The sequence below is a fragment of the Pristiophorus japonicus genome, chromosome 18, assembly GCF_044704955.1.
Source record: "Pristiophorus japonicus isolate sPriJap1 chromosome 18, sPriJap1.hap1, whole genome shotgun sequence".
NCBI classification, from domain to species: Eukaryota; Metazoa; Chordata; class Chondrichthyes; family Pristiophoridae; genus Pristiophorus; species Pristiophorus japonicus.
In genome coordinates, this window is record NC_091994.1 from 52,248,531 (window position 1) to 52,275,210 (window position 26,680).

At 51.1% G+C, this 26,680-nt stretch overlaps 1 protein-coding gene across 3 annotated transcripts in view; it reads left to right on the forward strand.

Moving 5' to 3' along the window:
* The window catches only part of LOC139228726 (scaffold attachment factor B1-like), a 122,772-nt gene that overhangs the window by 48,262 nt on the left and 47,830 nt on the right, over positions 1-26,680 (forward strand). For 2 of the 3 annotated variants that reach the window (XM_070860015.1, XM_070860017.1), the window contains exons 10-15: positions 262-411; positions 2,404-2,519; positions 8,154-8,278; positions 14,481-14,524; positions 18,293-18,636; positions 22,870-23,029. In XM_070860015.1, coding sequence (XP_070716116.1) covers positions 262-411; positions 2,404-2,519; positions 8,154-8,278; positions 14,481-14,524; positions 18,293-18,636; positions 22,870-23,029 — 939 coding nt within the window. The remainder of the gene's footprint in view (positions 1-261; positions 412-2,403; positions 2,520-8,153; positions 8,279-14,480; positions 14,525-18,292; positions 18,637-22,869; positions 23,030-26,680) is intronic. The other variant, XM_070860016.1, reaches the window with a different exon arrangement.

The window sequence follows — 26,680 nt, forward strand, 5'->3', positions numbered from 1 at the left end:
CCTATGATGATGTATCCATGCTGTTTAAAAAATGAAAGCTTTACTTGACGGCCACTGCAGTAATTTAGATTTGTGTAAAGCTCGAGAATGCACCTGCGCCTGTTTACACTGGATGTGTCCAACTGTTTGAATAGCATCAGTATTTGCTTTTCATAAAATATTGACTTGCAAGTAAGCATTTAACCAGCCAATAAATGACATTTCAAGGCATTTCCATGGAAAACTGACGAGTGCTTCCTGTCTTGGATAATTTCTATACAGGTGATTTGTGCCAAAGTGGTAACCGATGCTCGTAATCCTGGTGCACGCTGCTACGGATTCATAACAATGTCTACGGCCGAGGAGGCAACAGAAAGCATCAGCTCCCTGAATCAGTCTGACCTAAATGGACAAACCATCAGTGTCGAAATGGTGAGCACAAAGAAAGTACGAATGCAAACTGCTAAACAAACACATTAAGATTTTAAATTTGCCACTCGTTGTCTACACCTCTACAGAAGTTGCTGTGTGTGTGTCTGTGTGATTTCTGGAAAAGCACCCTCTGGCTTAGTGTCATAATTTTACATCTTATTTATTCTGGCTTTCTTCACACACTAGTTTAATTTGGCTCTGAGGAAACCAGCTGCTAAAAATCCAGAAGAATTTGCATCTTGACATTAAGCTGGGTGGTGACACACATGACCTCTTGCTCCTGGCAATAGGAACAGGAATCGGCCATTTAGCCCCTCGAGCCTGTTCCGCCATTCAGTAGGACCATGGCTGATCTGCGACCCAACTCCATATACCTGCCATTGCCCCATATCCCTTAATACCTTTGGCTAACAAAAATCTCAATCTCAGATAAAATTAACAATTGATTCAGCATCAATTGCTGTTTGCGGAAGAGAGTTCCAGACTTCTACCACCTTTTATGTGTAGAGGTGTGTCCTAATTTCACTCCTGAAAGGTCTGGCTCTAAATTTTAGACTCTGCCCCCTAGTCCTAGGCACCCTAGCAAGCAGAAATAGTTTCTCTCTATCCATCTGTTCCCCCTTCTATCAAAACTTTGATCAAAACACCTCTTAATCGTCTAAATTCTAGGGAGTACAACCCTAATTCCTTCTCCTAATTTAATGCTGCACTCCCTCCAAGGCCCATAAATCCTTCCTACAGTGTGGTGCCCAGAACTGTCCACAGTGCTCCAGGTGTGGTCTAACCAGGGCTTTGTACAGCTGCAGCATAACTTCTACCCCCCCCTTGTATTCTAGTCCTCTAGGTATAAAGATCAGCATCCATTAGCTTTTTTCTCGACCTGTTCATGATGTTTTAATAATCTATGTACCTGGACCCCGCAGTCTCTTTGGACCTCCAATAGTTTTAACTATTCACCATTTTAGAAAGGACCCGGCTCTATCCTTTTTAGCCCAGTCGCACCGGTTAATTCCCACCCCGCGAGGTCCTCTGCTCCTACTGCTACAATTTCTGACTTTTGGAGCCAGACCCTGCATGGATTTTGTGATATTTACTTTACAGCGCGTGTTGTAGAAACATAGAAACATAGAAAATAGGTGCAGGAGCAGGCCATTCGGCCCTTATAGCCTGCACCGCCATTCAATGAGTTCATGGCTGAACATGCAACTTCGGTACCCCATTCCTGCTTTCTCACCAATAGAAACATAGAAACTAGGTGCAGGAGTAGGAGAAAATAGGTGCAGGAGTAGTGTTCCCTTTCAATTTTGGGCTCCTCACCTAGAGATGTGTTGTCCTATTTGAACTTGCTAATAGCTGGAGGAGACACAATCACTGTATTTTGCTCTTTATAGGCTCAATAAGAGCCTGTTTTATTCCAAAAACTCAGTAAGGGAAGGAGGGAAACTCTCTGCTCTCTTGCTCTCAGCAAGCTTAAAGCAAGACATTGAGGGCAGTAAACTCCTGGACTACTGCGGCAGCTCAATGGGAGTTTCTCTGTCTAACTAAAGCAGCACCCAGCTGTCCCTGTTAATTGAGGTGGAATGCCCAAGAAATACAGCTCTGCTAGGTTCCAGCAGTATGTGAGGAATGCTCATTGAAGAATGAAGATGGTAAAAAAGCAATAATTTCTCTTTTCAGTACTGAAGTAACGCACGATGACGTTGATTTTTCTTTCACTCAAGTTTTCATTGAGGTGCATTTTTGAAAAAAACGCAGTTTTTTTTTCTGTGAAGTAAATATTCAGGAATGGTAATAAACATATTTTAAGAGCGTCAGGAGCTTAAATGTGTTTGAAATGGACAATAATGAGGTTAAATGAAATAATTCCTTCAGTGGTGGAAGCAAAGAATTCAAAGATGGCTTTATCACCTTAGCTTAAAAAAGGGACATGGTGGAACCCATCCACTGCAACGGCATCTCCATGAAAGTACAATGTGGTGTTTGTGTCTTCAGGCCAAAAGTGAACCTGGCTGTAAGAAGCCAGTAGAGCAGCAGGGAGGAACCGTGAAGGTCTCCAAACCTAGTTCCAGCCGAAGAAGTGGTACTGACGAAGATCGTACTAGATCCAAGTAAGTGGCTTAAAGGCCTCTCCACTCGAGCAGAAATTTTGATGACAGTTATTCCTCACCTTGTTTGTTTTATCCATCACACATACACAAGAACCAGTCCATCGTCCTTTAAAACCTTTGCTCGATGTGATCCTCGGAAAGTGTCGTATCGTCTTCCTCTGATCCCATGTTGCTGCACATATGCTAACTCTCAACCAGTCCCATTCACCCATCACCCCCTCGCTGACCTACATTGGCTCCCTGTCTGGCAACGCATCAATTTTGAAATTCTCATCCTTGTTTTCAAAACCCTCTATGGCTTTGCCCCTCCCTATCCCTGTAGCCTTCTACAAGCCTTTGCGATCTCTGAGCTCCTCCAATTCTGGCCTCTTGTACATCCCGGATTTTAATCACTTCCCCGTTGGTGGCCGTTACTTCAGCTGCCCTTGGACCTAAGCTCTGCAATTTTAAAATGATCCTTAAAACCTGCCTCTTTGTCCTCATCTGTCCTAATATCTCCACATGTTGCTTGGTGTCAAATCTTATTTGATAATCACTCCGGTGAAGCTCCTTTGGACGTTTTACTCCGTTCAAGGCGCTAAATAAATGGAAGTGTGGTGGAAGGTTTAGAGGGAATTTGAGGGAAGGCCTCTTCATGCAGAGGGTGGTGGGGGTCTGGAATTCACTGCCTGGAAAGGTGGCAAAGGCAGAAACCTTCACATTTAAAAAGTGCTTGGATGGGCAGGGTTATGGACCTAGAGCTGGTAAACCCTTGCTATCCACTATATCTAGGTTCCTCAAAATTTTATACAGCTCAATGAGGTCTTCCCTCAGCCCCCTCTGTTCCAAGGAGAACAAACTCAGCCTATCCAATTTGTCCTCATCGTTAAGATTCTCCATTCCAGATGAAACCTCACAAATCTCCTCTGCACCCTCTCTAGTGCAATCACGTCCTTCCTATAATATGGTGACCAGAACTGCACGCAGTACTCCAGCTGTGGCCTAACCAGTGTACAATTTAAGCATAACCTCCCTGCTCTTGTATTCTATGTCTCGGCTAATAAAGGCAAGCATTCCGTATGCTCCAGGCTGCACGTGTGTGCGAGGCGCGTACGCATGGCACGCCTGTGTATCTGTTCTGGCGCGTGCGCGTGGGGAAAAAAAAAAAATGTTCTCTTAAAAATAATTTTGTTCACTCTTGGTTTGTTTCCCCGAACCAGCTATCTGGCTGAGCACACAACAAAATGCCATCATTACTGATGTTATCCAGCTCAGACATTCATGGACTGGAAGGTCTACTGATATGCATTATCCCCTGTGAAGTTGTCACTTTGCAGGACAACTAGCTGGAATACACTGAAGAGCACCCTACTGAATCTGGGGACATCAAGTGGCTGGCCATACCAAAAGGGAAAAATGCTTTCAATCTAAAATATCTCCTGCAAGGGAATAGAGTTTTGTTTTCTTTTTATTTCAGTTGTGGTAGGCTATCTTGCATTGAGAATACAGCCTGCTGCTTGCACTCTTACTTAGAAACATAGAAATTTACAGCACAGAAGGAGGCCATTTTGGCCCATCGTGTCCGTGCCGGCCGGCAAAGAGCCACACGGCCCTCGGTCAGCAGCCCTGAAGGTTACATATAAACCAATGAACAATGGCGGAACGGTAAAGAGCATCCGGCCCAACCAGCCCGCCCCCACACAACTGCGATACCCCATGTATCGCTGCATTCTACACTCCACCCCATCCGGAGCCATACGATCTCTTAGGCGAGGCAAAAAAAACAGTTAAAACCCAGGCTAACTGAGGGAACAAATCTGGGAAAATTCCTCTCTGACACATCCAGGCAATCAAAACTAGTCCAGGAGACCACTCTGGTTGTATTATATTCCCTGAAATACTTACCATCGTGTCTGCGCCAGCCAACAAAAGGTCATCCAGCCTATTCCCACTTACCAGTTCTAGGGTCCGTAACCCTGCACGGTACGGCACTTCAAGTGCCCATCAAAGCACCTTTTAGACGTGGTGAGGGTTTCTGCCTCTACCGCCTTTCCAGATAGTGAGTTCCAGACCCCCACAACCCTCTGTGTGAAGAAGCTTCCTCTCAAATCCTCTCTCAACCTTTCACCAACCACATTAAACCTATGCCACTTCGTAATTGACCCCTCCACCAAGGGAAATCCACTATATCCAGGCCCCTCAAAATGTTATACATCTCAATGAGGTCTCCCCTCAGCCTCCTCTGTTCCAAGGAGAACAAATCCAGCCTATCCAATCTGTCCATTCTAGGTGAAACCTCGTCAGTCTCCTCTGCACCCTCACCAGTGCAATCTTCCTATAATACGGTGACCAGAACTGCATGCAGTATTCCAGCTGTGGCCTAACCAGTGTGTTATACAATTTAAGCATCACCTCCCTGCTCTTTTATTCTATGCCTCGGCCAATAAAGGCAAGCATTCTGTATGCCGCCTTAACCACCTTATCCAGCTGACCTACTTTTAGGGATCTGTGGACAAGCACTGCAAGGTGCCTTTGTTCATCTACACTTCTACCATTTAATGTGTATATCCTTTCCTTATTAGCCCTCCCCAAGTGCATTACCTCACACTTCTCCGAATTAAATTCCATTTGTCACTGTTCTGCCCACCTGACCAGTAGATTGATATCCTCCTGCAGTCCATGACTTTCCTCTTCACTATGAACCACACAGCCAATTTTAGTGTCATCTGCAAACTTCTGAATCATACTCCCTATATTCAAATCTAGATCATGGATGTATACCACAAAAAGCAAGGGACCCAGTACTGAGCCCTGTGGAACCCCACTGGAAACATCCTTCCAGTCACAAAATCATCCATCAGTCATTACCCTTTGCTTCCTACCTCTAAGCCAATTTTGGATTCAACTTGCCACTTTGCCCTGTATCCCATGGGCTTTAACCTTCATGACCAGTCTGCCATGTAGTACCTTATCAAAAGCTTTCAATACCGTGACCCCCCCCCCCCCCCCCTTTTTATCCCCCTCTCTGACCTGTCTCAAAATCCTATAACCAGGAATATTGAGCTGCCAAACCTGCCCCTCTTTGAGCCATGTCTCTGTAATGGCTATAATGTCATACTCCCAAGTGTCTACCTGCGCTCTCAGCTCATCCGCCTTGTTCGCTATACTCCTTGCATTGAAGTATATACCATTTAGCACAGGAATACCTCCTTGATTACTACTTACTAACCCTTGTTTCCTCTGTCTTACAGATTCACTTTCTACATTCTTGTTTTCCAATTTCAGCTTTACTTCCTTCCCTATTGAATTTGTTCTCGGGTTCCCATCCCCCTGCCAAGCTAATTTAAACTCTCCCCAACAGCACCAACAAAGCTCCCTGCGAGGATATTGGTCCCGGCACTGTTGAGGTGCAACCCGTCCAGTTTGTACAGGTCCCATCTCCCCCAGAAGTGGTCTCGATGCCTCAGGAATTTAAAGCCCTCCCTCCTGCATCAACTCTCCAGCCCATGCGTTCATCCCCTCTATCCTTCTGTTCTTGTACTCATTAGCACGTGGCACCCGGTAGTAACCTGCAGTTTACTACCTTTTGAGGACCTACCCATTAAGTTTTCTCCTAGCTCCCTAAATTTTGCCTGCAGGACCTCATCCCTCTTTCTCCTATGTCATTGGTCCCGATATGGATCACGACCTCTGGCTGTTCTCCCTCTCCTCCCAGAATGTCCTGCGTCCGCTCTGTGACATCCTTGACCCTGGCACCATGGAGGCACCATACCATCCTGGAGTCATGTCTACAGTTGCAGAAACGCCTCTCTGTTCCCCTAACTATTGAATCCTCTACCACTAAAGCGCACTTATTCTTTGTCCCTCCCCCCTGTGCAATTGAGCCACTCGTGGTGACTTGGCTCTAGCTGCACTTCCCAGAGGCACCATCAACCTCACCAGTGCTCAGAAGAGAATATTGGTTGGAAGTCGAGATGGACTCCCAGGGGAGGGCACTCCTGCACTACCTACCCAGCATTCTTCCTCAGTCTGGTGGTCACCCACTTCCCCTCCGCCTGCACGCTTTTAAGCAGCGGGCTGACTACCTCCTGAAACGTGCTATCCACGTAGCTCTCAGCCTCGCGGATGCACCGTAGTGACTCCAGCCGCTGCTCAAGCTCCGAAACGCGGACCTTGAGTAGTTGAAGCTGGAGCTTCACTGATGGTATCACAATATAATTGAGGCAATTCTTGTATGGATCTGTTTGTAGCTGGGTCTAAAACGTCATGATCACCTGCAAACATGTTTGTAAGTGCTTCATTCACAGTGATATACAGCTAACGGTAGCTACAGTACTTGGGTAGTCATCCACTCGCTCTCCTCGAAGCCGTCGCCCTCCTAGAATGGCTCGCGCTGCACCTTGCAGTGGCATACTGCAGGGGAGTAACACAATCTGCAGTGGGCGGGAGGCCCGGGGGAGGGCAGGGAGCGGGAGGCCCGGGGGAGGGCAGGGAGTGGGAGGCCCGGGGGACGGGGCAGCAGGGAGAGGGGGAGGGTAGGGAGCGGGAGGCCCGGGGGGGGGGGGAGCGGCAGGGAAAGGGGGAGGGCAGGGAGCGGGGGGGGGGCAGGGCGGCAGGGGGAGGGCAGGGAGCGGGGGGGGCGGGGCGGCAGGGGGAGGGCAGGGAGCGGGGGGGGGGGGGGGCGGCAGGCAAAGGGGGAGGGCAGGGAGCGGGAGGCCCGGGGGAGGGCAGGGAGTGGGAGGCCCGGGGGGGGGGTGGGGGAGAGCAGGGAGCGGGAGGCCCGGGGGAGGGTAGGGAGCGGGAGGCCCGGGGGTCGGCCTGTGACATTACAGGAAAGCAGGAAACGGAACTGGAAATGAAAATGGAGCAATCACAACTCAACTCCATGTGTCTTCCATTGAGATGAAAAGCTGGACTCAGCATGGCTAAAGGCTCTAGGGATGGTTGGCAAGGGTTTCATATTACTTCAAACTTAGTTTGCTTCTCTCATTCTTCCATTGGGAAGTTTATTCCTGTTCAAATTAGACACGCTACAAGTAATAGAGTTGTTTGCAAAAAATAATTTTCTTCTGAAACATCCCATAGAAATGAGTTTATTAAGATGACGAGGGATCCTCTGCCAGTGTTGTCCAATAACATGGATTTTATGCTGCAAGACCTGTTCTCGTTTTAGGCACGAGACGAACACCTGCCATATTTGTTTGGGCTTCATTGCAAGGAATGTCTTGACTGGTGAGGTGGGAATATCCCGAAATGCACCAAGCAGAGGAGCTCAGTCCAGCATGTGAGGAGAGCGAGTGTCACTGGTACCAAATCCTCCATGCAAGGCCTGTTAAGTACAGAAGGCTGCTTGCAAAGTTTGTTGCAAGCCCATAATCAGCTCCAAGGGATGCCCGCCACCCACTCGAATGCACCTTTTCTAATTGAGGAAGTACACTACTGCCATTCTGCACATAGTCTTAATCGCTTAATGGGGTCAGGAATTCGCAATCACTGCCATCCTGCCATTGAATTGTAAATAAACTCAGTATTGCGTACGAAGTACTTTACCTTGCTCTGCCTTTACATAATGGATTGACTGAGAATGTATCTGAAATACCAGTTAGTGAGTCTTGATAAAACAGCTTGATTTTACCTCTGGTCATTTGTCAATAGGAAAAGGGATGATGGAAAAGGGGATGACAGAAAGGACAACCGAGGAAACTCCAAGAAACAGGAAGATGTTGGGAGGAAAGACCGAAGGAGGGAAAAGGATGATGATGGACACGGATCACACTCAAGTAAGGGAGGTTGAGGAAAATGTGCATGAGGAGAGATGGCTGGGCAATGCTTTGCGTTAGCACATTCTGCTTTTACCTCTGATGTTGAAACTCATTGATTAAAGTCGTCTCATTATTGTCTGTAAAGGTCATAAATGAAACATAAGAACCATAGTAAGCCATTCAGCCCCTCTAGAAATCTGAAGTAAAAATATTCAGCTGGTCAGGCAGCATCTTTGGAGAGAGAAACAGTTAACGTTTCGGGTCGATGAGAGAGACTGGGGCGCCGAGAGAGAGCGAGCGCGAGAGAGGGATTGGCGCAGAGAGAGAGCACAATAGGGGGAATGGCGCAGAGCGAGGGAGGGAGGGACTGGCGCGCTGGGGAGGGAGATGGGAAGGAGGTCGGGGAGGTAGGGAAGAAGTCAAGAACTTGAGCGGGGAGAGGTGGTCAGAAACTGGGATGGTAGGGGTCTGGCGGCAGGAACTTGTTTGCGGGGAGGTGGGAGAAGGTCTTAACCTGTGAGAGTGAGCTCTGTTCTGTCTGGAGTCGGCAGTCATAATGGCTCGGATTACCCGTTGCAAAGTCACTGATTACGTAGGCAGGGCGTTTCTAATTACACATTCGAGAGAAGCTGCTGGGTGTGTCTTATCCTCCAAGGGGACCAATCAGGTCTTGTGATCAAGGGATCCAATCAGAGCTTTGGGTGTTGCAAATGAACTCTAATTGTGTTCAAAGAATTTAACATGTCTTCCGGGTTCAGGTCATTTTGATAAACATATCCTTTCATAGTGACCACTTGTCTTGCAACATATTCTAATCTGTGTATTATCCTCGAAGCAATATACTGCAGCTTCAGTTATTCCATTTACATACGAAAGCAACGTACTGCCAAAGTTGGAAATCTGAAATAAAAACTGAAATGCTGGAAGTACTCAGCAGGTCAGGCAGCATTTGTGGGGAGAAAAACAGTTAACGTGTAGGTCGAAAGCTCATCGACTTGAATATTCCATTAGCTAGAATTATAGAATGATACTGCATAGAAGGCCACTTGGCCCACTGTGCCTGGCATGAGCTAACCAATTAATCCAACTCCTTTGGTCTTTTCCCATAATGATTTTCCCTTCAAGTATTTATTCAGTTCTCTTAAGAATATAAGAAAATAAGAAATAAGAGCAGGAGTATGCCATTTGGCCCCTCGAGCCTGCTCTGCCATTCAATAAAATCATGGCTGATCTGATCTTGGCCTCAATTCCCTGCCCACTCCCGATAACCCTCGACTCCCTTTTGAATGTTACAACAATGCACTTCAAAAAGTACTTCATTGCCTGTAAAGCGCTTTGAGATGTCTGGTGGTTGTGAAAGGCACTATATAAATGCAAGTCTCTATTGAATCTGTGTCCACCGCCCTTTCACACAGTGCATTCCAGATCACAACAACTCACTGCATTTAAAAAAAGAAAAATGTTTCCTCATGTCGCCTGTTATGTACGCGTAATAACTGACAAACTGAGCCAGAAGAAAAGTAACTTAAACCGCGTGCTTTATACAACAACCCAAAATGGTGTCCATGAACCAGCAAGAGTACAGCAATTGTGAATAACTCCTGCAGGGTCCTAATGCCCTTCCAGTGAGCTGTAACAAATAAATACAGTATGAACACCTTATTTCCCCCCTTTTTAAAACCACAGTCTATGAACAGACAAAGTACTTGAGATAGCCAGGCCGTGTTCTGTTACGCTGAGATCGGCGTGGAGCTTGCGGTGTTTGCTCGAGGTTTTGGTTGGGAAATAGAACGGTGCCTCTGTTCCATCCTGCTGGTTTGGCTGCGGGTTTGAGAATGTCCAGTAGCCAGCGAAGATTCCACCCATGGGTGTCTTCCCCATTAGCGAGTGCTTTGTTGAACGGTATCTGCGGAGAATGGTTTGAACTGCTTCGTCGAATGTTTGGCCTGCTGAGAGGTTGGCTTTCAAACCCTCTCATGACGCGATTAAATCGTTCAACATCTCCGTTGCTTTGAGGATTGTACCGAGCAGTAAGGCGATGCTCGATAGCGTGATGAGTGAGAAAATCCGCGAACTGGTCAGGACACAAACTGTGGTCCATTGTCAGTGATTATGATCTCTGGGAGGCCTCACTTCGTGAACATACGCTGCAGAATAGTAATGATTGTTGATGAGGTCACTGAACTTGTAGCGATTTCTGGCCATTTGGAATGTAGGTCATGTACTAAAACAAGGAAACGCTGTGGATCGAAGATATCCAACTGAAATTGTTGCCATGGTCTTTGTGGCCATGGAATGGGCTTCATTGGCGCTGGTCGGATGTTTGTGGACTTTTCACTCCGACTGCGTGCTTTGCGGTGTGAGACGAACTCCTCGATGCGAGTATCAATTCCAGGCCACTATACTGAATCATGACATCTCTGCTTCATGCGGACAATGCCAGGGTGTCCATTGTATGCCAATGAGAGAACATGCTGTTGAAGCAACTTTGGAATTACTGCTCGATCACCACGAGCTCGGCAGCCACCATTCCAAACGGAAAATTCATTGTGAAGTTTTTCCGCTCTTCCGGAATTGCCTTAGGCCACTCAGTCTGGAGGAAGTGGCACACATGCTGGAGCATAGCATCGTGCTGTGATTCGGGTTTGAGTTCGTCGCAGGAGACAGGGTTTCTGATGGACTGAGTGATGATCAATGTGACCTATGTGTCGTCATCTGTGAACAAGTCAGCACCAGAGTCCGAAGCAGGTGTTGAGTGGCTGAGCATGTCAGCTACGTGGTTGCGACTGCCAGTGATGTATTGTACATCAAAGTTATACTGATGAAGGCGATCTGACCATCGGCTGATTAGTAGTAGTCTGTGCTCAGATCCAGTTGTAGCAAGTAGCGTAGTTAGCGCTTGGTGATCCATACGGAGGGTACATTTCTTGCCATAGAGATAGATGTGCCAGCGTTCACGTGTGTAGATGCAAGCGAGTGCTTCGTGTTCCCCTGTAGCGTATTTACATTCTGCAGACGAGAGCGTGTGAGACACGAAGGTGACTGGGCGTTCCAGGCCGTCAATCCATTGCGAGAGCACAGCACCCATGGCGGTGCCTGATACATGCGTGGTGACGTACGTAGTGGCATTCGGATCAAAGTTCGCAAGGCTAGGAGGGGATGTGATTTTCTCCTTAAGCGTGTTGAATGCCTGAGCCTGGGAATCTTTCCATTAACATAGGTAGCCTCCTGCATTCGCTGGATCGCGTCAATCTTGTGCTGTGACTCTAGTCCAGAAAGTTTATTTCTCCAGCAGCGAATGTACATTTATCGCCATTAAGTGTAATGTTATGTGTAGCAAGTCTAGCCATAAGTGCGTGAAGTCGCTGGTCATGTTCTTCCATTGTCCGTCCATGGACGCCGACATCGTCAAGCAGATTGAGGGCTCCCTCTATGCCTGCTAGCATAGTAGTGACAATCTTCTGAAATGCACTTGATGCAGAAGATAGTCCGTAGGGCATGCGTCGATACTGATACAGACCATCATGCGTCGTGAATGCCGTGAGCGGCTTGCTGTCCTCCGCTAGAGGTATTTGCAGGTAACTGCGGCACATGTCGAGTTTTGTAAAAACTATTGAGCCGTGGAATTCTGAAGACAGTTCCTCGATGGTAGGAAGAGGGTACTTGTCGGGATGATGGCCTTGTTGACCTCTTGGGTTGATGCATAGGTGGATCTCCCCATTTTTATGCCAAGCAACGACTAAGTTCGAGATCCAGGGTGAGGGGTCAATGCTCTCAGTGATTCCCTGAGATTTGAGTCGTGTTAATTCTGCAGATACTTGGTCGCGGATGGCGAAATCCCTACGTAACCGGCTCGACGGAAGGGTCAACACGGGGACGATGGCAGAATTTTGTTGTCATTCCAAACCCTGTGAAAATTGAGAGATACTGCTTGTTAAAGTCCACCGTGTGCACAGGTGTGCCCGTTGGGTCGTAAACTGAGGCTTCTTCCCTTTGAGACATAACAGGAAAAGTTCTCCAGTGTTATATCCTTGTATTATATCGGGACAGGTATGACCCCAAGTACCTCAATTTTGGAGTCGGGGAATCTGCATGTAGAATGCAAGTTGCGGGCTGCAGTTGACTGTGTGAAGTGGGTTCTGTACACAGCCTCGCTCGATATGGAGACTTTGGCTCCAAGGTCACTGAGGAGGCCGATGGGCGTGCCGTCATTGTTTATCTCAGTCCTTGAATTTACCCGAACCGATGTCCGAAATGTCACTAACAGTGTAAACCATACTGGGTTCATCACTATCGGGGTTGTCCATATGTTGAATATGCTGAGATGAGCGACAGACACTCGCAAAATGGTTCATTTTACCACATGCAGAGCATTTCTTCCCACGTGCAGGGCAGTTAGGACTCTTTGCTGAGTGTGATTTGTCCCCACAGTTAAAGCAGTGGAAGTTAAGCCCATGATCCGTAGTGGGTGGCTTATTACTAGCCCTGGGTCTCTGCTGTGATTTCTGCTTTGGACGGACGTCTTGCACATGGGCTGTAGCTACAGTCTGCTGCATGGGGAGCAGGGGATCTGATCGCTTTTGAATCGGAAAGTGCTGATTCGATTTGGATGGCCAAAGTAGTGGCTTTGTCTAATGTCAATTTATCATCCTCCATTAGTAAGCGTTCCCAAATGCAGGGGATTGTTTTCTCAATCATTTGATCCCTGATCATTGCATCTGCAAGTGCTCTAAAGTTACATGCGGTGGCCAATTCAGTTAATGAAATGATGTACTCTTTGGTTCACCGTTCCCTTGCCCCCTTTGACGGAATTGGTATCTCTCCATCATGATATTTTTGTTTGGCCCAAAATAGTTCTCTAGGGTGCTTACCGTTTTGTCGTAGGACTCTGTGTCTTCAATTTGGTCAAAGATGCGTTGGCCTGCAGTGGTTAAGTATTGCACTGTGGCGAGCTGGTAATATGTTGCCGCCGTCTTAACACATTCACTGTAATGTATGTAGAAAAGCTTTTTATCCATCTCGGCCACAGAATTGGAGGGTCCCCGGGTATGGAGAGGAAAGGCAGGGGGAGTAGGAAGATCAATTTGAGTCATCCTCGTCGCCAAATTATGTTGTGTACATGTAAATAACTGACAAACTGAGCCAGGCGAAAGGTAACTTAAACCGCGTGCTTTATACAACCCAAAATGGTGTCCCCAAACCGGCATGAACCAGCATGAGTACAGCAATTGTGAATAGCTCTCGCAGGGTCCTAATGCCTATCCAGTGAGCTGTAACAAATAAATAGAGTATGAACACAACATCACCTCTGGTTCTTTTGCCAATCGTCTTTAAATCTGTGTCTTCTGGTTAACAATTCTTCTGCCACTTGAAACAGTTTCTCATTTAATCTATCAAAACCATTCATGATTTTGAACACCTCTATCAAATCTCCCTTCACCTTCTCTGCTCTAAGGAGAACAAGCCCAGCTTCTCCAGTCTCGCCACATAACTGAAGTCCTCATCCCTGGAACCATTCCAGTAAATCTCTTCTGCACCCTCTCTATGGCCTTGACATCCTTCCTAAAGTGTGGTGTCCAGAATTAGACACGATACTCCAGCTGGGGCCGAACTAGTGTTTTATATAGGTGTAGCATAACTTCCTTGCTTTTGTGCTCTGTCTTTATATATAAAGTCAAGGATCCCATATCCCTTTTTTAATAGCCTTCTCAACTTGTCCTGCCATCTTCAAAAGATTGTGAACGTACACTGCCATGTCTCATTCTTCCTACACCATCTTAAAAGTGATACCATTTAGTTCATATTGCCTCTTGTTCTTGCTACAAAGATGTATCGTTTCACACTTCTCTGCATTAAATTTCATCTGACGTGTCTGCGGATTTCACCAGTCTGTCTATGTCCTCCAGAGGTCTTTTTCTATGTTCCTCATTGTTTACTAAATTTGAGTTTTGTATCATCTAGATACCCAAATCCAGGTCATTAGTATACATCAAAAAGAGCAGTGGTCCTCAAACCGACCCTGGAAGGGGGGGGCGCCACTGTACACTTCCCTCCAGTCTGAATAGCTCGGCATTAATAACAAAAATCTGTTTATTCTGAGGCTGTTCAGTTCCAACCCGTCACACATTTGACATACTGATGAGTCACATTTTGTGTGGAATAAAAAGCACAGCAGTGGTTGAGTTTTTAATGGTTGCTTTCCTTTCTGATTATTTTCTAGGAAGTCGAGGTACAGAAAGGAGGAGAAGTCGAGAAAGGAGGAAGGTAAGTTCTGGCTTTACAGTTACTGCAGCTGAATGCAAGGGGCCGTTGCTTGTCTGTATTGCTGTGTGCTCCAACTGCAAGGTGTGAGAAGCATGCTTGCTGCCTGTCACTGTAATTCCTGTGATCTGAAGCCTAGAGGAGTGTTATGTTGAGCTGATGTGAGGAGTTGAAACACCTTTGGTGTCTCTCTTTGTTTAGGAATGACTCATTTAATTTTGCATTTCAAGCACCAGGGTTTCCCAGGGCACAGTTTGGCACAATCTGAATTGTTTGATTCTTTCCCCTCAGCAGGTTTTCTTTTCTTTTTTTAAACATCAGTTTGGTTTGTTTCTGATCGAATGTTTCTTTAAAGTGGTTTTAGTGTGAAGACCAAAAAGGAATTGATATCCCTTATAAATTGTTCAATGGGCACACGTTACTTGTTCATATTTAACATGTTGACCCTTGCGGTTTTAGTGTATCTCTACTTTTAATTGGATACATGTATGAAGTACTGTTTAAAATGATGAAAGGATGGGGTGGGGTAGATCGAAGCAGACGGTTTCCAGTAGTTGAGGGGTCAAGAACGAAGGACGACAGATAGAAGATTAAATGCAAGAGATTTAGAACATAGGGCGAGAGAAACTTCTTCATGCACAGCATTGTGAAGCTGTGACATTTACTTCCAGGGTTGGTAGTTGAGGCAGAATCTGTCAACATTGAAGGCAGTTGGACACAGAGAATGAGCTTGCATTTCTATAGCGCTTTTCACCACCACAGGCTGCCCCAAAGCGCTTTACTTTCTTTTGAAGTGTACTGACTGTTGCAATGTAGGAAACGTGGCAGCCAATTGGCGCACAACAAGCTCCCACAAACAGCAACAAAATAATGATCAGATAATCTGTTTGTGATGTCGATTGAGGGATAAATATTAGAAACATAGAAAATAAGTGCAGGAGTAGGCCCTTCGAGCCTGCACCACCATTCAATATGATCATGGCTGATCATGCAACTTCAGTACTCCATTCCTGCTTTCTCTCCATACCCTTGATCCCTTTAGCCGTAAGGGCCACATCTAACTCCCTTTTGAATATATCTAACGAACTGGCCTCAACAACTTTCTGTGGCAGAGAATTCCACATGCTCACAACTTTCTGAGTGAAGAAGTTTCTCCTCATCTCGGTCCTAAATGGCTTACCCCTTATCCTTAGACTATGACCCCTGGTTCTGGACTTCTCCAACATCGGGAACATTCTTTCTGCATCTAACCTTTCCAATCCCGTCAGATTTTTATATGTTTCTATGAGATACCCTCTCATTCTTCTAAATTCCATTGCATACAAGCCTAGTCGATCCAGTCTTTCTTGTATCAGTCCTGTCATCCCAGGAATCAGCCTGGTGAACCTTCGCTGCACTCCCTCAATAGCAAGTATGTCCTTCCTCAGATTAGGAGACCAAAACTGTACACAATATTCAAGGCCCTGTACAACTGCAGTAAGACCTCCCTGCTCCTCTACTCAAATCCTCTCGCTATGAAGGCCAACATGCCATTTGCCTTTTTCACCGCCTGCTGTATGCCAACTTTCAATGACTGATGTACCATGACACCCAGGTCTCGTTGCAGCTTCCCTTTTATTAATCTGTCACCATTCAGATAATCTGCCTTCCTGTTTTTACCACCAAAGTGGATAACCTCACATTTATCTACATTATACCGCATTTGCCTAGCCTGTCCAAGTCACCCTGCAGCCTCTTATCATCCTCTTCACAGCTCACACTGCCACCCAGCTTAGTGTCATCTGCAAACTTGGAGATGTTACATTCAATTCCTTCGTCTAAATCATCAATGTATATTGTAAATAGCTGGGGTCCCAGCACTGAACCTTGCGCTACCCCCACTCCTCACTGCCTGCCGTTCTGAAAAGGACCCGTTTATTCCTACTCTTTGCTTCCTATCTGCCAACCAGTTCTCTATCCACGTCAATACATTACCTCCAATACCATGTGCTTTAATTTTGAACACTAATCACTTGTGTGGGATCTTGTCAAAAGCCTTTTGAAGGTCTAAATACACCACATCCACTGGCTCCCCCTTATCCACTCTACTACTTACATCCTCAAAATTCTAGAAGATTTGTCAAGCATTATTTCCCTTTCATAAATCCATGCTGACTTGGACCAATCCTGTCCCTGCTTTCTAAATGCGCTGCTATTACATCTTTAATAATTGATTCCAACATTTTCCCCACCACCGATGTCGGGCTGTCCGGTCTATAATTCCCTGTTTTCTCTCTCCCTTTTAAAAAGTGGGGTTACATTAGCTACCCTCCAGTCCATATTGGAGTGGAACTAAACTACAGAACCAGTGGGAACCTGTTCAACCTTCGCCGTCTCCAGGCCAGGTTCAAGACCACCCCAACCTCTGTCGTCGAGCTACAGTACATGGACGACGCCTGCGTCTGCACACCTACAGAGGCTGAACTCCAGGACATAGTCGACGTATTTACTGAGGCGTACGAAAGCATCGGCCTTATGCTAACCATCAGTAAGACAAAGGTCCTCCACCAGCCTGTCCTCACCGCACAGCACTGTCCCCCAGTCATCAAGGTCCATGGCACGGCCCTGGACAACGTGGACCATTTCCCATATCTCGGGAGCCTCCTATCAACAAGAGCAGGCATTGACGATGAGATCCAACACCACCACCAGTACAGCCTTCGGCCACCTGAGGAAAAGTGTGTTTGAAGACCAGGCCCTCAAAACTGCCACCAAAGCTCATGGTCTACAGGGCTGTAGTAATACCCGCCCTCCTGTATGGCTCAGAAACATGGACCATGTACAGTAGACACCTCAAGTTGCTGGGGAAATACCACCAACGATGTCGCCACAAGATCCTACAAATCCTCTGGGAGGACAGGCACACCAACATTAGCGTTCCCGACCAGGCCAACATCCCCAGCATTGAAGCACTGACCACACTTGCTCAGCTCCGCTGAGCAGGCCACAGAGTTCGCGTGCCAGACACGCGACTCCCAAAGCAAGTGCTCTACACGACAAACGAGCCCCAGGTGGGCAGCCGAAACATTACAAGGACACCCTCAAAGCCTCCCTGATAAAGTGCAACATCCCCACCGACACCTGGGAGTCCCTGGCCAAAGACTGCCCTAAGTGGAGGAAGTGCATCCGGGAGGGCGCTGATTATATTGCACATATTGTGTTGCTGCATTGCAATTTATTATGTGTAAGCTGTGTCTCAGTGTGTAACCTATGAGTCTGAATATTGTGGGTTCAAGTCCCACACCATCGACTTGAGCACATAATCCAGACTGACACTCCAGTGAGGGAGCGCTGCACTGTCACAAGTGATGTCTTTCGGATAGGACGTTAAACTGAGACCCTGTCTGCTCCCTCAGGTGGACGTAAAAGATACCATGACACAATTTTAAAGAGGAGCAGGGGAGCTATCTCCAGTGCAAGATTTATCACTCAAATGAACAGCATAATAACAGATTGTGTGGTCATTGTCACATTGCTGTTTGTGGGAGCTTGCTGTTCAGAAATTGGCTGTCGAGTTTCCCACATTACAACAGTGGCTGCACTTCAGAAGTACTTCATTGGCTGTAAAGTGCTTTGGGACGTTCTGAGGTTAGAAAAGGTGCTATATAAATGCAAATCTTTCTTTGTGAAGACTTTGCTCAAAATACCCAGTACAATTGGGGATTTAATGTGTCACTAAACTGAGCCTTGGGCCAGAGTTAATCTTCCATGATTTTCTTTCTGGGAAAACAGACGAGGTCCAGGAGTCAAAACGGAATATCTCGTAGCAAAAATAGAGCAAAAGAAATTGTATCCTTCGAGACACTGATAGCACTGAGAGATCGAGAACGAGAGCGAGGACGGGAACGCGAACGGGAACGAGAACTAAATCGAGAACGAGAACTAAATCGGGACCGAAATCGGGATCGCGACCGAGACCGAGACCGGGATCGCGACCGAGACCGAGACCGGGATCGCGACCGAGACCGGGACCGAGAACGCGACCGAGATCGTGATCGAGACCGGAACCGAGATAGAGACCGAGATCGAGATCGACATTGGGACAAGAGAGATGTATTGGATTATGAGAGACCCAGGTCAGTTCAAAATTCTGCATCTGACTAAGTTCTCAACTGTCTTGCTTCGCATGAGAAAAATGGTGAAATTCTGCATGCTGATTTAAGGACACATGTTTTGTAAAGTTCTCTGAGAAAGAACCAATGCAAAAGTAGAGAGCAAGAGTACTAAACACATCTTCGCAAAGTGAACCACCTTTTTCCACACCACCCCCTCTCTCTCTCTCTCTCTCTCTCTTCTTCCCCCCCCCCCCCGGCCCCCCTCTCTCTCTTTTCCCCCCCTCCCCCCTCTCTTTCCCCCCCGCCCCCCCTCTCTTCCCCCCCCCCCCCTCTCTTCCCCCCCCTCCCCCCTCTCTTCCCCCCCCTCCCCCCTCTCTTCCCCCCCCGCCCCCCTCTCTTCCCCCCCCGCCCCCCTCTCTTCCCCCCCCGCCCCCCTCTCTTCCCCCCCCGCCCCCCTCTCTTCCCCCCCCGCCCCCCTCTCTTCCCCCCCCGCCCCCCTCTCTTCCCCCCCGCCCCCCTCTCTTCCCCCCCCGCCCCCCTCTCTTCCCCCCCCGCCCCCCTCTCTTCCCCCCCCGCCCCCCTCTCTTCCCCCCCCGCCCCCCTCTCTTCCCCCCCGCCCCCCTCTCTTCCCCCCCCGCCCCCCTCTCTTCCCCCCCGCCCCCCTCTCTTCCCCCCCGCCCCCCTCTCTTCCCCCCCCGCCCCCCTCTCTTCCCCCCCCGCCCCCCTCTCTTCCCCCCCGCCCCCCTCTCTTCCCCCCCCGCCCCCCTCTCTTCCCCCCCGCCCCCCTCTCTTCCCCCCCCCGTCCCCCTCTCTTCCCCCCCCGTCCCCCTCTCTTCCCCCCCCGTCCCCCTCTCTTCCCCCCCCGTCCCCCTCTCTTCCCCCCCGCCCCCCTCTCTTCCCCCCCGCCCCCCTCTCTTTCCCCCCCCGCCCCCCTCTCTTTCCCCCCCGCCCCCCTCTCTTTCCCCCCCGCCCCCCTCTCTTTCCCCCCCCGCCCCCCTCTCTTTCCCCCCCCCCCCGCCCCCCTCTCTTTCCCCCCCCGCCCCCTCTCTTTCCCCCCCCCGCCCCCCTCTCTTTCCCCCCCCCGCCCCCCTCTCTTTCCCCCCCCGCCCCCCTCTCTTTCCCCCCCCGCCCCCCTCTCTTTCCCCCCCCCTCTCTTTCCCCCCCGCCCCCTCTCTTTCCCCCCCCCCCGCCCCCCTCTCTTTCCCCCCCCGCCCCCCTCTCTTTCCCCCCCGCCCCCCTCTCTTTCCCCCCCCGCCCCCCTCTCTTTCCCCCCCCGCCCCCCTCTCTTTCCCCCCCCGCCCCCCTCTCTTTCCCCCCCCGCCCCCCTCTCTTTCCCCCCCCGCCCCCCTCTCTTTCCCCCCCGCCCCCCTCTCTTTCCCCCCCCGCCCCCCTCTCTTTCCCCCCCCCGCCCCCCTCTCTTTCCCCCCCGCCCCCCTCTCTTTCCCCCCCGCCCCCCTCTCTTTCCGCCCCCCTCTCTTTCCCCCCCCCGCCCCCCTCTCTTTCCCCCCCCCCCGCCCCCCTCTCTTTCCCCCCCCCGCCCCCCTCTCTTTCCCCCCCCGCCCCCTCTCTTTCCCCCCCCCCCGCCCCCCTCTCTTTCCCCCCCCCCGCCCCCCTCTCTTTCCCCCCCCGCCCCCCTCTCTTTCCCCCCCCGCCCCCCTCTCTTTCCCCCCCCGCCCCCCTCTCTTTCCCCCCCCCCCGCCCCCCTCTCTTTCCCCCCCCCGCCCCCCTCTCTTTCCCCCCCCCCGCCCCCCTCTCTTTCCCCCCCCCCCGCCCCCCTCTCTTCCCCCCCCCCGCCCCCCTCTCTTTTCCCCCCCCCCCGCCCCCCTCTCTTTCCCCCCCCCGCCCCCCTCTCTTTCCCCCCCCGCCCCCCTCTCTTTCCCCCCCCCCCCCCGCCCCCCTCTCTTTCCCGCCCCCCTCTCTTTCCCCCCCCGCCCCCCTCTCTTTCCCCCCCCCGCCCCCCTCTCTTTCCCCCCCCCGCCCCCTCTCTTTCCCCCCCCCGCCCCCCTCTCTTTCCCCCCCCGCCCCCCTCTCTTTCCCCCCCGCCCCCCTCTCTTTTCCCCCCCCCGCCCCCTCTCTTCCCCCCCCCGCCCCCCTCTCTTCCCCCCCCGCCCCCCTCTCTTTCCCCCCCGCCCCCCTCTCTTTCCCCCCCCGCCCCCCTCTCTTTCCCCCCCCGCCCCCTCTCTTTCCCCCCCCGCCCCCCTCTCTTTCCCCCCCCCGCCCCCCTCTCTTTCCCCCCCGCCCCCCTCTCTTTCCCCCCCCCCGCCCCCCTCTCTTTCCCCCCCCCCGCCCCCCTCTCTTCCCCCCCCGCCCCCCTCTCTTTCCCCCCCCCCGCCCCCCTCTCTTTCCCCCCCCCGCCCCCCTCTCTTCCCCCCCCCCCCCGCCCCCCTCTCTTCCCCCCCCGCCCCCCTCTCTTCCCCCCCCGCCCCCCTCTCTTCCCCCCCCGCCCCCCTCTCTCTCCCCCCCCGCCCCCCTCTCTTCCCCCCCCGCCCCCCTCTCTTCCCCCCCCCGCCCCCCTCTCTTCCCCCCCCCGCCCCCCTCTCTTCCCCCCCCCGCCCCCCTCTCTTCCCCCCCGCCCCCCTCTCTTCCCCCCCGCCCCCCTCTCTTCCCCCCCGCCCCCCTCTCTTCCCCCCCGCCCCCCTCTCTTCCCCCCCCGCCCCCCTCTCTTCCCCCCCGCCCCCCTCTCTTCCCCCCCGCCCCCCTCTCTTCCCCCCCCGCCCCCCTCTCTTCCCCCCCCGCCCCCCTCTCTTCCCCCCCCGCCCCCCTCTCTTCCCCCCCGCCCCCCTCTCTTCCCCCCCCGCCCCCCTCTCTTCCCCCCCCGCCCCCCTCTCTTCCCCCCCCGCCCCCCTCTCTTCCCCCCCCGCCCCCCTCTCTTCCCCCCCCGCCCCCTCTCTTCCCCCCGCCCCCCTCTCTTCCCCCCCGCCCCCCTCTCTTTCCCCCCGCCCCCCTCTCTTTCCCCCCCCGCCCCCTCTCTTTCCCCCCCCGCCCCCCTCTCTTTCCCCCCCGCCCCCCTCTCTTTCCCCCCCGCCCCCCTCTCTTCCCCCCCGCCCCCCTCTCTTCCCCCCCGCCCCCTCTCTTCCCCCCCGCCCCCCTCTCTTCCCCCCGCCCCCCTCTCTTCCCCCCCGCCCCCCTCTCTTCCCCCCCGCCCCCCTCTCTTTCCCCCCCGCCCCCCTCTCTTTCCCCCCCGCCCCCCTCTCTTTCCCCCCCGCCCCCCTCTCTTTCCCCCCCGCCCCCCTCTCTTTCCCCCCCGCCCCCCTCTCTTTCCCCCCCGCCCCCCTCTCTTTCCCCCCCGCCCCCCTCTCTTTCCCCCCCGCCCCCCTCTCTTTCCCCCCCGCCCCCCTCTCTTCCCCCCGCCCCCCTCTCTTCCCCCCCGCCCCCCTCTCTTCCCCCCGCCCCCCTCTCTTTCCCCCCCGCCCCCCTCTCTTCCCCCCCCGCCCCCCTCTCTTCCCCCCCCGCCCCCCTCTCTTCCCCCCCGCCCCCTCTCTTCCCCCCCGCCCCCTCTCTTCCCCCCCGCCCCCTCTCTTCCCCCCCCGCCCCCCTCTCTTCCCCCCCGCCCCCCTCTCTTCCCCCCCGCCCCCCTCTCTTCCCCCCCCGCCCCCCTCTCTTCCCCCCCCGCCCCCCTCTCTTCCCCCCCCGCCCCCCTCTCTTCCCCCCCCGCCCCCCTCTCTTCCCCCCCCGCCCCCCTCTCTTCCCCCCCCGCCCCCCTCTCTTCCCCCCCCGCCCCCCTCTCTTCCCCCCCGCCCCCCTCTCTTCCCCCCCCGCCCCCCTCTCTTCCCCCCCCGCCCCCCTCTCTTCCCCCCCCGCCCCCCTCTCTTCCCCCCCCGCCCCCCTCTCTTCCCCCCCCGCCCCCCTCTCTTCCCCCCCCGCCCCCCTCTCTTCCCCCCCCGCCCCCCTCTCTTCCCCCCCCGCCCCCCTCTCTTCCCCCCCCGCCCCCCTCTCTTCCCCCCCCGCCCCCCTCTCTTCCCCCCCCGCCCCCCTCTCTTCCCCCCCCGCCCCCCTCTCTTCCCCCCCCGCCCCCCTCTCTTTCCCCCCCGCCCCCCTCTCTTTCCCCCCCGCCCCCCTCTCTTTCCGCCCCCCTCTCTTTCCGCCCCCCTCTCTTTCCCCCCCCCGCCCCCCTCTCTTTCCCCCCCCCTCTCTTCCCCCCCCCCTCTCTTCCCGCCCCCCTCTCTTCCCCCCGCGCCCCCCTCTCTTTCCCCCCCCCGCCCCCCCGTGCTGTAAAATTCCATGAATCCTGAAGAGTTTATTATCTTTTTCCAGCAGAGACCGTGATGCGTTGGACCGAGAAACCCGACGAGAGCGGGAAGCTCGAGAAATGCTGGAGAGGGAACGAGACCGACTGCAGATTGAGAGGATGCGCCTTGAGAGAGAGAGACTGGAGCGAGAGGCACTGGAGAGGGAGAGATTGCTCATAGAAGGGGTAAGGAACAGAAATTGCCGACGCATTGTGCTAACACATCTACAGACAGACTCAATTGAAGGGGAAATGGAATTAGGAGTATGAATGGCCAGTCCTTGTATGAGAACCTCACAAAATATAAATTAAACTGAGGAACTAGAGATGCTATGTGATATGAGAACAGAAACTTGGCTTCAGCCAGAGGGGAACTGGGAACTAAATATTCCTCGCTATAAAATATTCAGGAATAATAGAGAAGGTTAAAGGGAAGAACAGCATCCTGCATAATCTCAAAATCTCGATTAAATCTCCTCTTAATCTACTGCTCCAGTGGGAACAGTCCCAATATCTCAAGTCTCTCCTCATAGATATAGTTTTCCATCCCTGGTGAGTGTACATTGTACGCTATCTATGGCTTTAATGCCCTTTCTATAATGGGACGTCCCAAAACTGCACACAACTAATGATTCATCCTATATTATTCATAGAAACATAGAAAATAGGTGCAGGAGTAGGCCATTCGGCCCTTCTAGCCTGCACCGCCATTCAATGAGTTTATGGCTGAACATGCAACTTCAGTACCCCATTCCTGCTTTCTCGCCATACCCCTTGATTCCCCCTAGTAGTAAGGACTTCATCTAACTCCTTTTTGAATATATTTAGTGAATTGGCCTCAACAACTTTCTGTGGTAGAGAATTCCACAGGTTCACCACTCTCTGGGTGAAGAAGTTTCTCCTCATCTCGGTCCTAAATAGCTTACCCCTTATCCTTAGACTGTGACCCCTGGTTCTGGACTTCCCCAACATTGGGAACATTCTTCCTGCATCTAACCTGTCTGAACCCATCAGAATTTTAAACGTTTCTATGAAGTCCCCTCTCATTCTTCTGAACTCCAGTGAATACAAGCCCAGTTGATCCAGTCTTTCTTGATAGGTCAGTCCCGCCATCCCGGGAATCAGTCTGGTGAACCTTGGCTGCACTCCCTCAATAGCAAGAATGTCCTTCCTCAAGTTAGGAGACCAAAACTGTACACAATATTCCAGGTGTGGCCTCACCAAGGCCCTGTACAACTGTAGCAACACCTCCCTGCCCCTGTACTCAAATCCCCTCGCTATGAAGGCCAACATGCCATTTGCTTTCTTAACCGCCTGCTGTACCTGCATGCCAACCTTCAATGACTGATGTACCATGACATCCAGGTCTCGTTGCACCTCCCCTTTTCCTAATCTGTTACCATTCAGATAATAGTCTGTCTCTGTTTTACCACCAAAGTGGATAACCTCACATTTATCCACATTATACTTCATCTACCATGTATTTGCCCACTCACCTAACCTATCCAAGTCACTCTGCAGCCTCAAAGCATCCTCCTCGCAGCTCAGACTGCCACCCAACTTAGTGTCATCCGCAAATTTGGAGATACTACATTTAATCCCCTCATCTAAATCATTAATGTACAATGTAAACAGCTGGGGCCCCAGCACAGAACCTTGCGGTACCCCACTAATCACTGCCTGCCATTCTGAAAAGTACCCATTTACTCCTACTCTTTGCTTCCTGTCTGACAACCAGTTCTCAATCTATGTCAGCACACTACCCCCAATCCCATGTGCTTTAACTTTGCACATTAATCTCTTGTGTGGGACCTTGTCGAAAGCCTTCTGAAAGTCCAAATATACCACATCAACTGGTTCTCCCTTATCCACTCTACTGGAAACATCCTCAAAAAATTCCAGAAGATTTGTCAAGCATGATTTCCCTTTCACAGTCCATGCTGACTTGGACCTATCATGTCACCTCTTTCCAAATGCGCTGCTATGACATCCTTAATAATTGATTCCATCATTTTACCCACTACTGAGGTCAGGCTGACCGGTCTATAATTCACTGTTTTCTCTCTCCCTCCTTTTTTAAAAAGTGGGGTTACATTGGCTACCCTCCACTCGATAGGAACTGATCCAGAGTCAATGGAATGTTGGAAAATGACTGTCAATGCATCCGCTATTTCCAAGGCCACCTCCTTAAGTACTCTGGGATGCAGTCCATCAGGCCCTGGGATTTATCGGCCTTCAATCCCATCAATTTCCCCAACACAATTTCCCGACTAATAAGGATTTCCCTCAGTTCCTCCTTACTAGACCCTCTGACCCCTTTTATATCCGGAAGGTTGTTTGTGTCCTCCATAGTGAATACCGAACCAAAGTACTTGTTCAATTGGTCTGCCATTTCTTTGTTCTCAGTTATGACTTCCCCTGATTCTGACTGCAGGGGACCTACGTTTGTCTTTACTAACCTTTTTCTCTTTACATATCTATAGAAACTTTTGCAATCCGTCTTAATGTTCCCTGCAAGCTTCTTCTCGTACTCCATTTTCCCTTTGTCCTCCTCTGCTGAGTTCTAAATTTCTCCCAGTCCCTGGGTTCGCTGCTATTTCTGGCCAATTTGTATGCCACTTCCTTGGCTTTAATACTATCCCTGATTTCCCTTGATAGCCACGGTTGAGCCACCTTCCCTTTACAGGAATGTACACTTGTTGTAGTTCATCCATGCGGTCTCTAAATGTCTGCCACAGTCAACCCCTTTAGTATCATTCGCCAATCTATCCTAGCCAATTCACGCCTCATACCTTCAAAGTTACCCTTCTTTAAGTTCTGGACCATGGTCTCTGAATTAACTGTTTCATTCTCCATCCTAATGCAGAATTCCACCATATTATGGTCACTCTTCCCCAAGAGGCCTCGCACAATGAGATTGCTAATTAGTCCTCTCTCATTACACAACACCCAGTCTAAGATGGCCTCCCCCCTAGTTGGTTCCTCGACATATTGGTCTAGAAAACCATCTCTTATGCACTCCAGGAAATCCTCCTCCACCGTATTGCTTCCAGTTTGGTTAGCCCAATCTATGTGCATATTAAAGTCACCCATTATAACTGTTGCACCTTTATTGCACCCCTAATTTCCTGTTTGATGCCCTCCCCAACATCACTACTACTGTTTGGAGGTCTGTACACAACTCCCACTAACGTTTTTTGCCCTTTGGTGTTCTGTAGCTCAACCCATATAGATTCCACATCAATCAAGCTTATGTCCTTCCCAACTATTGCATTAATCTCCTCTTTAACCAGCAATGCTACCCCACCTCCTTTTCCTTTTATTCTATCCTTCCTGAATGTTGAATACCCCTGGATGTTGAGTTCCCAGCCCTGATCATCCTGGAGCCACGTCTCTGTAAGCCCAATCACTTCATATTTGTTAACATCTATTTGCACAGTTAATTCATCCACCTTATTACGGATACTCCTTGTATTAAGATACAAGGCCTTCAGGCTTGTTTTTTTAACACCCTTTGTCCTTTTAGAATTTTGCTGTACAGTGGCCCTTTTTGTTCTTTGCCTTGTGTTTATCTGGCCTCCACATTCACATTCATCTCACGCTCCCTCCCACCGCCATGCACAATTTTGCTTATTGGTTCCATTGGTGATGGAAATGAGGTCCTGGTCTGTAATATCATGTATTTCTGTGACAGTTGGGCTCTTCTGAAGGGAGTTTCAGGATTGCGCTATTCCCCAAGAATAGAATTGTGGCTTTGTAGCCAGTGAGAGACACGACCATATCTACGCCTGTCAGGATCATAGGCTTAAGTTTGGCTGTAGGCTTCTCTGGGAGTTG